The sequence below is a fragment of the Chelonoidis abingdonii genome, chromosome 20 (assembly GCF_003597395.2).
Source record: "Chelonoidis abingdonii isolate Lonesome George chromosome 20, CheloAbing_2.0, whole genome shotgun sequence".
In the NCBI taxonomy this organism is placed as follows: Eukaryota; Metazoa; Chordata; order Testudines; family Testudinidae; genus Chelonoidis; species Chelonoidis abingdonii.
In genome coordinates, this window is record NC_133788.1 from 13,012,990 (window position 1) to 13,025,514 (window position 12,525).

The 12,525-nt window shown below is 40.2% G+C and overlaps 1 protein-coding gene across 3 annotated transcripts in view; it reads left to right on the forward strand.

The window, feature by feature from the left end:
• The window catches only part of PITPNM3 (PITPNM family member 3), a 344,601-nt gene that overhangs the window by 250,547 nt on the left and 81,529 nt on the right, over positions 1–12,525 (forward strand). For all 3 annotated transcript variants that reach the window (XM_075074008.1, XM_075074009.1, XM_075074010.1), the window contains one exon: positions 3,941–4,176. In XM_075074008.1, the coding sequence (XP_074930109.1) occupies positions 3,941–4,176 (236 nt within the window). The remainder of the gene's footprint in view (positions 1–3,940; positions 4,177–12,525) is intronic.

The window sequence follows — 12,525 nt, forward strand, 5'->3', positions numbered from 1 at the left end:
GATGGAGAGAGGTTAATAGTGGTGTCCCCCAGGGGTCTGTACTGGGACCAGTCCTATTCAATATATTCATAAGTGATCTGGAAAAAGGGGTAAACGATGAGGTGGTAAAATTTACAGACGATACAAAACTACTCAAATAGTTAAGTTGCAGGCAGACTGCAAAGAGCTACAAAAAGATCTCACAAAACTGGCTGACTGGGCAACAAAATGGCAGATGAAATTCAGTGTTAATGAATGTAAGGTAATGCACATTGGAAAACATAATCCCAACTATACATTTAAATGATGGGATCTAAACTAGCTGTTATCACTCAAAAAAGAGATCTTGGAGTCATTGTGGATAGTTCTCTGAAAACATCCACTCAATGTGCAACGACGGTCAGAAAAGCGAACAATGTTGGGAATCATTAAGAAAAGGATAGATGAGACAAAAAATATCATATTGCCTCTATATCAATCCCATGGTATTCCCACATCTTGAATACTGCGTGCAGCTGTGGTCACCCCATTTCAATATAGATATATTGGAATTAGGGCTGTCCAGAGATTTAAAAAATTAATCATGATTAATCGTACAGTTAATAATAGAAAACCATGTATTTAAATATTTTTGGATGTTTTCTACATTTTCAAATATTTTGATTTCAGTTACAACACAGAATACAAAGTGTACAATGCTCACTTTATATTTCTTTTTTATTATAAATATTTGTATTGTAAAAAGCAAAAGAAATAGTATTTTTCAATTCACCTAATACAAGTACTGAAGTGGAATCTCTTTATCGTGAAATTTGAACTTACAAATGCAGAATTATGTAAAAAAAAATTACATTAAAAAACAAAACAATGTAGAACTTTAGAGCCTAGAAAATCAACTTAGTCCTACTTCTTGTATAGCCAATTGTTCAGAGAAACAAGTTTATTTACATTTGCAGGAGATAATGCTGCCCACTTCTTGTTTACAGTGCATCTGAAAGAGAACGGGTGATTGTATGTCACTGTTATAGCCGGCATTTTAACATATTTATGTGCCAGATATGAATCTTTAGCATATAGAGTCACAGACTTTAAGATCAGAAGGGACCATTATAATAGTCTAGTCCAGGGATCGGAAACTTTGGCACATGACCTGCACTAGGCCAATGGGAAGCGGCGCGGGCCGAGGGATGTGCGGGCCGCCGCTTCCTGCAGCCCCCATTGGCCTGGGACAGTGAACCGCGGCCAGTGAGAGCTGCAATCGGCCGAACCTGCGGACGTGACAAGTAAACAAACTGACCTGGCCCACCAGGGGGCTTACCCTGGTGGGCTGCATGCCAGAGGTTGCCGATGCATGGTCTAGTCTGACCTCCTGCACAACGCAGGCCACAGAATCTCACCCACCCACTCCTGTAATAAACCCCTAACTTATGTCTGAGCTGTTAAAGTCCTCAAATCATGGTTTAAAGACTTCAAGGTGCAGAGAATCCTCCAGCAAATGACCCGTGCCGCACGCTGCAGAGGAAGGTGAAAAGCCCCCAGGGCCTCTGCCAATCTGCCCTGGAGGAACATTCCTTCCCAACCCCAAATATGGCAATCAGCTAAACCCTGAGCATGTGGGCAAGACTCACCAGCCAGACACCCATATGTCCCTTCATGCTTCAGCCACCATTCCAGAGGACATGCATCCATGCTGATGACGGGTTCTGCTAGATAACGATCCAAAGCAGTGTGGACCCCGATGCATGTTCATTTTCAACATCTGAGTCAGATGCCACCAGCAGAAAGTTGATTTTCCTTTATGGTGGTTCTGGTTCTGTAGTTTCCACATCAGATGTTGCACTTTTAAGACTTCTGAAGTCATGCGCTAAACCTCATCCCTCTCAGATTTTGGACAGCCCTTCAGATTCTGACCTTGGGTCGAGTGCTGTGGCTATCTTTAGAAATCTCACATTGGTACCTTCTTTACATTTTGTTAAATCTGCAGTGATTTTTAAAGTGTTCTTAAAACAAACGTCCTGGATCATCATCAGAGACTGCTATAACATGAAATATTTGGCAGAATGCAGGTAAAACAGAGCAGGAGACATACAATTCTCCCCCAAGGATTTCAGTCAATTAATTAATTAATGCATTTTTTTTAATGAGTGTCATCAGCATGGAAGCATGTCCTCTGGAATGGTGGCCGAAACATAAAGGAGCATACAAATGTTTAGTATATCTGTCATGTAAATACTTTGCAATGCTGGCTACAAAAATGCCATGCAAATGCCTGTTCTCACTTTCAGTTGATGTTGTAAATAAGAAGCGGACAGCATTATCTCTCTCAAATGTAAACAAACTTATTTCTCTTAGCGATTGGTTGAACAAGAAGTAAGACTGAATGGACTTGTAGACTGTAAAGTTTTACATTGTTTTGTTTTTTAATGCAGCTATGTAACAAAAATATACATTTGTAAATTGCACTTTCATGATAGAGATTGCACTACAGTATTTGTATGAGGTGAATTGAAAAATACAATTTCTTTATCATTTTTACAGTGCAAATATTTGTAATAAAAATAAAGTGAGCACTGCACACTTTTGTAGTCGAAATAAATATATTTGAAAATGTGGAAAAACCATCCAAGAATATTTAATAAATTTCAATTGGTATTCTATTGTTTAGCAGTGTGATTAAAACTGTGTGATAAATCACGATTAATTTTTTTTGAGTTAATCGTGTGAGTTAATTGCCATTAATCGTTAGCCCTAATTGGAGTTGGAAAAGGTTCAGAAAAGGGCAACAAAATTATTCGGGGTATGGAACAGCTGCCATATGTGGAGAGATTAGTAAGACTGAGACTTTTCAGCTTGGAAAAGAGACGACTAAGGGTGAACATGATAGAGGTCTATAAAATCATGACTGGTGTGGAGAAAATAAATAAGGAAGTGTTATTTATTCCTTCTCATAACACAAGAACTAGGGGTCACCAAATTAAATTAATGGGCAGCAGGTTTAAAACAAACAGAAGGAAGTATTTTTTCACACAGTGCACAGTCAACCTGTGAAGGCCAAGACTGTAACAGGATTAAAAAAAAGAACTAGATAAATTCATGGAGGATAGGTCCATCAATGGCTATTAGCCAGGGTGGGTAGGGATGATGATGGTGTCCCTAGCCTCTGTTTGCCAGAAGTTAGGAATCGGTGATGGGGTGGATCACTTGATGATTACCTGTTGGCTGTTCATTCCTTCTGGGGCACCTGGCACTGGCCACTGTCGGAAGAGAGGATACTGGGCTAGATGGACCTTTGGTCTGACCCAGCATGGCCGTTCTTATGTTCTAAGGTAAAGCATTCTCTGTCAACTTCTCAAAGCAGACACATTTACGTATAGGTCTATCACTGTTTCACTGATATGTTTTTCATTCATTTCCAGTAAATGGAAGTGTGTCATGAATGTTTTTGACTTTGAACAAGAGGTCCCCAACCTAAAAAGTTTGAGAAATGCTGCACTCTAACCCTTGCTGACGTGGAGTGTTGTTGACCCAAAATTATTTTTCTTCTCTAGAAAATGTGAGGATTTCAGTTTAAACCTTTCTGACAAATCCAACAAAATAAGATTAGTTTAGCTCCTGATACTAGACATGTAGGCTGCCTCAAGATTTTGGACATCTTCCCATCTCAATATGCTGCCAATAGCATTTGTTGTGCATAAAATCATTCATAATCTTCTTTGGATCTGACTTCTACATCTAAACCTCAGGCATAAAAGCTTCTACGCTGGAGTGTAGTGTGCTGTATCTAACGCGGAGATACTTGAATGAAATTGATTTTTTTCAAAGTAAAATATACAAAAGATCACTCCGAGCCTCAAAAGACATCAGTAATTGTCTATGGAGGTTGACACCAAGTGCACCAGCATTGCTTTTGCAAAGCCTGTTCTAACAAAAGCCTATTCAAATGACTATTTCTTTTTTTCAGGAAGGAGCTCAGCACAGGAATTGTAAAACTCACGTCCTTATTCTGGTCCTACATGGGGGCAACATCTTAGACACAGGAGGAGGGGACCAGAACGGCAAGATGGCTGACATCAACACCTTCAGTTCCGTGTTTGAGAAGGTGACTCGAGCCCATTTCCCTGCTGCACTGGGCCACATCTTAATCAGGCTTGTCCACTGCCCAGCCATCTGTTTGGAGGCTTTCTCTCTTGTTTCCAAGTAAGTTAATTTTCATTCTAAGGCACAACTTTGCAAAGTGTGGCCCTCCAAGGTCTGCTATTCACAAGCTTTTTCATATGGTTATAGTGCTTTCATTGGCCAGGCATGGAATAATGCAAGTCCTCCTTACCGTCTTGCCCATTTAATTAGTAAGGACATGGTCCTGTCCTTTTCTGGATAGATGCAGGAGTAGAAAAGAGGGTTATAAGGTGACTCTGCCTTCCCATTCAGCACTCAGTGGTGACTGCAACTTTGTACTAGGCTTTCCACTGGTGCGAAAATACTGTGGCCCCCATGGGAAGGGGGCACACTGCTGGCTCAAGAAGTTGGTTAGGTTCTTGGCCCTAGTACGTGGGCTGTTATGTACAGGTACCATTAGGTACACCCTAACATACGTTGTCTCCTCACCCCTTGGCTTCCCACATCCATCTTACATTGGGTTGGGAAGTTAATTCCAATGATTGATGTGTCCCCAGCTCCCACCCTCAATAGTTGTTCAGCTCCTGGGGGTTTAAATTGGGATTCAGCTCATACTGTGTGACTATTAGCTATGATGTGGACAATGGATTATTGCTTGCTGTGTTTAGATTTGAGTGTGAATTACATCATGATCCGTTTCAGACCCACGGAACCCAATCCTGAAGTCATTGCTTACGGAGGCTCAAAAAGTGACTCCAAATCCACGTAACTGCTCTGTAGTTGTAATATCTATCAGTGTGGGCATGAGAGATTTTTGAAATCATGTAGGCAATTAAAGTGCACAAATACCATTGACTTTTAACCGGTATTGTGCTCCTGTATCCCTTGGTTTTGAAAATATACCTTATGGTCAATAATATCAGTAAAAAAAATGTTTACCCATCATCTATGTCGAGAAATATAATGTTACCCATACATCCGTTGACACTTAAAAGAAATTTAAGGTGTACAAATTGCTTTAAAAAATAAATTCCTGCATCGCATAAGTGGGGAAGAAAACAGGCTGGCTGAGCATTGATGTTCCTTTTCTCTAATATCAGACAACTGCTGTGAATAATCCACAGTCACTGTTTTTCTTGCTTTAAAAGCTATGACTGCCAAATCTGTGTGCCAGTGTCCCAACTGGCATTGACAAATCTAACCTCGCATGTTGGTTGTTTAGATGCTGCAGTGCTGGACACTATAGAAGAATTTGGTAGATAATTTTCATTGTTTAAACAACTAAGATGGTTTATTGCTTAAATTGGTTTAGGAATAAAGTGGAAAGAAAATTCTGAGGAGTTAAAACAGTAATTATGATTAGCTTTGACGAACTCTCCTTAGCACTGGAAAATCAGGAAGGAAAAAGCCTTTAACATGTTTAGTGGCTTGTGATCAGCCTTGTTGCTGGGGAAGATTTAAATCTGAACTTTTTTTAACTCTGTAACACAGCTAAAACACAAAGGCATTATAGTGTCTATTCACCTGCTAATGGCAGTTAATGTAACCTCAAAATGCTATAGTGTTCAGCATTCCTTTATCATAATTAACTTAAGCGACTGCAAGATAAAGCAAGGGTTTGAATGAGCTATTAAGATGCTTTTTAGAACACCTATTGACTTTGGATGATGAAGGTACTGGCCTTACAAAGGAGGATTTGGTAGCATGAGAGATACATTGGGTCTGATGGATTTTTCTTGCTTAACAGATGCTCTTGCTAGAGGATATAAATTAATTTGGTGCTTGGGGCCTGTATTTATATTAGAGAGGATGCTTCTCATGTTGATCAGTTCTTGGTCTATATAACTATGAATCTGCAGTAAGTGGTTTCTGATTTCTGATTATGAATATGAAGCTCAACTCTTAGACCAATAAAGTTAACCTTTGAATATCATGGGAATAGATTATAAAATCACTTAATTGTTTATAGAACAAACATTTGCTTTTGACCTCTACTTCTTCCTTGTTTGGGTGCAGTCCTGATGGAGTGGTGTGATAGAAATACCACAGGCCAAGAGAGCTTAGACTTTTTCAGTGGATTATTTCCTTGTTATGAAAGAAATTAGTGTGCTGAAATGAAAGATGTTCTTTCCTAGTCTATTTTTAGTTAACAGAATACATGTAAAGCCTAATCCAGCACTTGTTGAGAGTAATAGCAAAAGACTCTCACTGATTTGAATGGATACTGGATACGGCCCATAGCTCCCATGAATTCATTGAACGAGAACGGACTAAACAGCAACAACAAGGTAGCAAAGCTTCCATTGACACAGCATTATGGTATTCAAATATTGTGGACATGAGCACAGTATGCTGGAATCTTGAGCTGGTTTATTTTTTTCACCAGCGGGAATGCCTGACTGCTTTGCAAAACTCCATTCCAAACACGTTAAAATGGCTTTGCTATGCAAGAATGTGTGGACTGGAGTCTTGGTCTCATGGGTGGCTGGCCATCTGTTCATCCTGCCCTCTGCGTAGGGGGGCGTGTTGGAGGTGATAAGGGGAATGGGCATGTCAGGGAGAGGCTAGCATGATTGCTGCACCTAGAGAAGTTTAAAGCAGCCCTTAGGAATTAGGTTATCTCTGCTACAGGGAATGATGGATAGATAGACTAACCAGTTTCACTTTTGTATCTAGCTACCTTGAGGTTCTTTTTTCGTTGTTTATGTTGAGAAAAACACAAAAGATAAACAAAGCCCCAGAAGAGAAAAGCAATTTTGTTCTTTAAAAATCAGTTTTGTTAACCAAATGTTGTTAATAACATAGATTAGGAAACTCGGGTCTTAAAAATAGATAATTTTTAGCTCAACTTCATCCTTGGAAGTATACCACACAGTCATCTGTTAATGTAAACTATGCACAAATCCAAATCATTTGTGGACACTGCATGACATAAAGTAGTGTCCATTTTAAAGATTGGGTGTAAAGCAGAGAGCATTTTGTTCCTCCCTTACATTTCTAGCTGCTAGGTCCGTCTGAGGCACTGTTCTAATGGAGAACCACAATACTTTGTATAGTTAGTAATGACAGTGCTTTCAGTTTATAAAGTGACTTGAAATAAAACATTAGTTTGTATTTTTTTTAAAAAGAATCTTTCACAAGATAGTTTAGTTCCTGCCCATCTTTCTGCAGTGCAATATATTATCCCTGGTTTGTACAATTAATCTATCAGATCGTATTGTCGTTAAAGCTAGTAGCTTTCTGAGATTTCTGGTGGAAATTCTTCTGTGCAGTGAAAATCATTGTGCTACTAAACACACACATAATATTTCAGAAGAAAAACAAATCACCATGAAAAATTAAATGCAACTTTCAGTGAGATGATAGTCAGCAATTACACTTCAGAGACAGGCTTAGTTTAATATTTACTGCAGTCTTAAATCAAAAACCAATCTTCGTAACTTTAAGCTGCTAACTAGACATTAAAAATGGACACATCCTGAAGTGCCCTTTCTGTGTGCTTATATAAAAATGTCTTCCCCTAGAATTAGTTTATCATGACTATTAACTTCAGCATTTATCATCGTTGTCGTAGTAATAATTCCAGATTCGTGTTCCGTTCAACAATGCTGTGTGATGTGAGAGATGACATCCAGCAGCTCCTTATAGAGAGGAAAGCTGGCCTTTGAAGTTAAGGCACCGGCCTGGGATGATCTGGGTTCAATTCCTGGATCTGCTACAGACTCCCTGTAGGGCCTTGAGCAAGTCAGTTCATCTCTCTGTGCCTCATTCCCCCACAAAATTGATTAATAGTGACATAAAGCAACTTCAGTGGACTTCGGATCCTAACCTTAGGCCCTGATTTTGCAAAGGGAGGTTAATGGGACTTGGTGAAGGAGTAACAGTCTCCTTGTAGAACTGGGGCCTTAATAGCAACCAAGTAACAGATTTGATTTTCCTTTCCCTCTCTGCCAAAACCACGGCTGGCTCCAGGCACCAGCATTTCATGCAGGTGCTTGGGGCAGCAATCTGCAAGGGGCGGCAATCTGTGTGTTTTTGGCCCCAAGCAGCATGCTGAATTGCCTCCACGGACGGCGGTGACAGTCCATGTGCCATTAGGGCAGCACGCGTGTTTCCGCGGCGGTGGCAATTCGGCAGCAGCTTCTATGTTCAGCTGTCCATGGCAGCTCAGCATCTGTCTTCAGGCGGAAGACAGAAGCTGCCACCACCGCAGAAACGCGTGTGCCGCCCTAATGGCACACGGGCTGCCTCCGTCGTCCACGGCGTGCTGCTTGAGGCGGGAAAAACAATAGAGCCAGCCCGGGACAAAACCATCCTCCCACGTGACATGACCACATTAAGCAAACTAAGGCAAAGGGGGGCCAATCCTGCCTCCTTATCATCTGGTAGAAAAATTGCCATTGACTTTAGTAAGGTTGACTCTCAAATCATTGTAATGGTAATTGATTATTTTCTCCTCAATTCTATTAATGTAATTCTATTTGCCTGTGACATTAGACCAGGCAGTATTCCAAAAAGGACGCTAGCTGTGTAAATATAGAACGTTCACTAATGGGTTTAATTAAAACCTTTAACAACCTCTTCACTGTTTTCTCCTGGTCGGGTGAAATGAATTCAGAAATAAATGATATGGCTTTTCTTTGGTTTCATCCACAAAATCGCTTTGCAATTATTGGCCTGGGACTCATGTCAAAACATATCCACTTCCCTAATTGTCCTTTTTTTTTTTGCTCATTATTTTGGCAGCACTGGAATTAATTTATTAAACGACAGAAACTTTTCAAGTAAATAATTAGGTTTTTCCTTAGTCTTGAGCTCTTCTGTGCTCATAGCTTTTTGTATGCAGTAAACAGTATTTTCTAGGCCAAGTTGACTGTAAACTCTGGGAACCATGGTCTGTTCCCTTTAAGAAAAGGAAATTTGTGTTTGATGCAAGACAAAAGGAATGCAAATGGAGGGTGGGGAACCTGGCCTTTTTGGTAATAGGTTAATCCAGTATCAGTAGAGGGCAGAGGAGAAGTGGATAGTATAGGAAATACTCACCCATACTATTAAATCAGAGGTGCAACCCATGGGCCCAATTTTCTATTCTGCTATTTCCTTTTGTGTCACTCTGCAGACACACTGGCTAGAAACCCCGTGTAGGAGGCCAGCTGGGAAATTCCCCTGTAAAGGGAGAATCCCTGGGTGAAATACAGTTGGTATAAGTTGCCACTTCTGGGATATAAAAAAATGGAACATCCAGGATGATCCTGAGCCCATACAACTGGACAGCTGGCAGTGTGCACTGAGTAGCCTTACAGGTTTCCTGGGACAGCTACCCCAATAACGGGATGATCCTGGGAAAATTTGGGCAGGTGGCAGCTCAGTGCTGGCTGAGCCCCTTGGGACCGTAGGCAAGGGTGTCAGGTAGAGTCACTCCTGAGTCTGCTCTAACTCATGGTGGAGGCCGACCTCAGAATCAGAGAGTAGTAAGAGTGCCAGAAAGCCCTCTTTGGCAAAGCACAGATTGGCCAAACCTAAGAATCAGGCTATTTTAAAAAGGCATATGATGTAATGATTCACCTATTGTAGACAGATGCCGTTTCTATGTAACTTACAGATACCAGCAAGTCGATACTAGAATCCTGATTCTTTAACCTTCAAAACACTGACTACTGCCACTGAAGTCACAGGAGATTTCTTTTAGTAGCTGCTGGTATTTGGTCTCTTACCCGTATGTTAGCTAGCCACCAGGGGACATCATCATTCATAGCCACAAAGCCAGTGCTGCTGAATGTCTTGTAACAATTTAAGCTCTTGTGCTGCCCTGCCTGAATCCTTGACACTTGTGCAGTTGTATCAAGGGGATCCAAAAGTCCAGAAACTTACCTGCCAACCTTTAGCAACGAAGGGACTGATCCAACGCCCCATTGCAGTCAGTAGAAAAACTCCAACTGACTTCAATGGGCATTAGACTGTAAAAAGGTGAAATGTCATTATTTAAATATCTCCTTTTAGAGTTTGTTTCTGATTATTGCCATGCTCTGAGTCAGCAATCAGCATAATGGGTGGACTATTTTCTATCCATACAAGATAATCAGTGTCACAGTAGTTTATATCATAAATACGGTAAATAAGCAAAAGGATAAAGTTGACTTGTATTGAAAGCAGAGATATTTAGCTTGCCAGAACTGTTCTTTATTTATTCAGCTGATCACATATTGGAACCTGTGCTTGAAATGTAAATTTTATTTTTAATAAACTTAAAGTAATAATTTTGAGACTGCTCTGTTGTGGAAGATATACGGAGGAGAATCATTCTGGGCAACAATTAATATATTGTGGATGAAAATAGTGGCTAATAGAATTCTGTATATAGGGGCTAGATTGGTATTAAAGACTTGTGCCGGTGTCATTTTAAGAATAAAGGGAGAGCCAATAGGAGTTGGATGCCAAGTTGTCATTTGTGCCTTTGAAAATCTGTTGTCCCTAAATGAGGAAGTAGCTGTTATCTAATTGAACCACCTGTAAATCCACGTTTAAGCTTCCATCCTGCAAAAACACACAAGCACATGATTAGTTTTCTGCGTACAGCTATGCTTGAAATCAGTGTGACTTCATGTGTGCGCAAAGCTAAGGGCATGCTCTGTACCTGATCATGGCATTAATACCTACAGACCTTTATTTGAAAAGAATGCTGGTGACTAGCTAGCAACCCACTATGTATAACTGTCCTGTGGTGTTGTACGCAGATCATGAGACTCCCACTGTTCCTTGGAAAAGATACAAAAGGAACGAGAGCTGGTTGGAAAGTGAATTTCCATCCCATGGGAAATTCTGATATGTAGAAACTGGTTTTCACTCTGAATCGGAATGAAAAGGCAAAATTTCTTGTGGAACAGAAGCTTCCAAAATTGCTGATTCAGAAACATCACAATGTTTTGTTTTGATAATGTCCAAACATTATCATATAGTATAAAATAATAATTATAAATGTAAGTCAAAATGGAATGTTTCAAACCTATCAAAGCAAAATGTTTCCCTTTGACACTTCTCCGCTGAAAATTCTACCAGAATCAATACATTCCCATAATATATTTCAATTTTGACAAAAACAGATTTTTTTTCCAGTAGAAAACTGTTTCACCTAGAAAATTTCAACAAACTCTAAATGGAAGCATATGTACTTTTCTGGTTGAAGTGGATAGTGTATGCCAGTATCTCTTTGATATTGAGCTATGTTCTCACTTTGTAAAAACCTTCCCTGTTGAAAACCAGAATCCTAACAGAATGTTACCACAGTAGAGATATTCCACTAAAATTAATTTCAATCGTATTCAATAAAGCTGAGGAAGGTTTTTGACAAGCCTCTCTCCTCTCCAAGGAGCTTACAGTCTAAGTATAAGACAAGAGGCAACAGATGGATACAGACACCAAAGTATCTGAATTAATAAAGATTGTCAGTGTTGAATGGGAAAAAATGGCTTGTTCTTATGTTCTAAACTCTGATGGAATAAGTTTAGATGAAGGGAAGCAAATGGAAAGTTGGTAGTGCTGTATATTTCATTCTTTCTTGCTTTCGCATTCTAATCTCTCATTCAAATGCTTCCTCTCATATTCGAAAGAAGACATTCTGTGTAAAATGGAAAGCTTGTCTCTCTCACCAACAGAAGTCAATGCAATAAAAGATACTACCTCACCCACCTTGTTTTTCTCATAGCCTGGGATTAACACATTTATAACAACACATCCTTCTCATAGTCAACATTTTTATTTTACATTTAGTACTATCAACAATAGCAATCCATTTCTGAAGCCTGAATTATGTGACACCTGACATGCTTCAGTCTTATTGGTCTGATAGGAGTGAGTATTAAAATTTAACAGTGTAAGTAAAGTATATTCTCATTTCTACCAAACTGCTGCAAACTGATCCCTGCTGCAAACTGATCCCTCATTGCTTGCAAATTCTTACTATTTTCCTATATTGAGTGCTTTCCCCTAGTCTCTGTGGCCTTGGAGAGAGAGGGCTGAACTGTGGCCTTGTCTGTCCTGGCCATGCATTCTTTACTCTATTAAATCTGTTATGAAGCACAGTCCCCACTCTTCAGTTTCTCCCTCCTGTGAGCAAGTGGGTGGCGAAAGGAGGGAGAAACAGAATAACTGGAATCCTCTGATTCATGAGGAATATCGAAAATGGAGCCCTTTCAAGATGCAGAGTAAAATTCTGAGTCATCATTCCTCCCCCGAGCTGCCCCTGGTTTAAAGCATTTATACTCCGACCACTGTTCAAGGCTAGGATTGCCAGGCATCCAGTTTTCGGCCGGAACACCCGGTCATAAAAAGGGACCTTGGCGGCTCCGGTCCGTACTGCTGAGCGGGCCATAAATAGTCCAGTTGGTTAAGGCAGGCTCTCTGTGACTCCCAGAAGCAGCTGGCATGTCCATC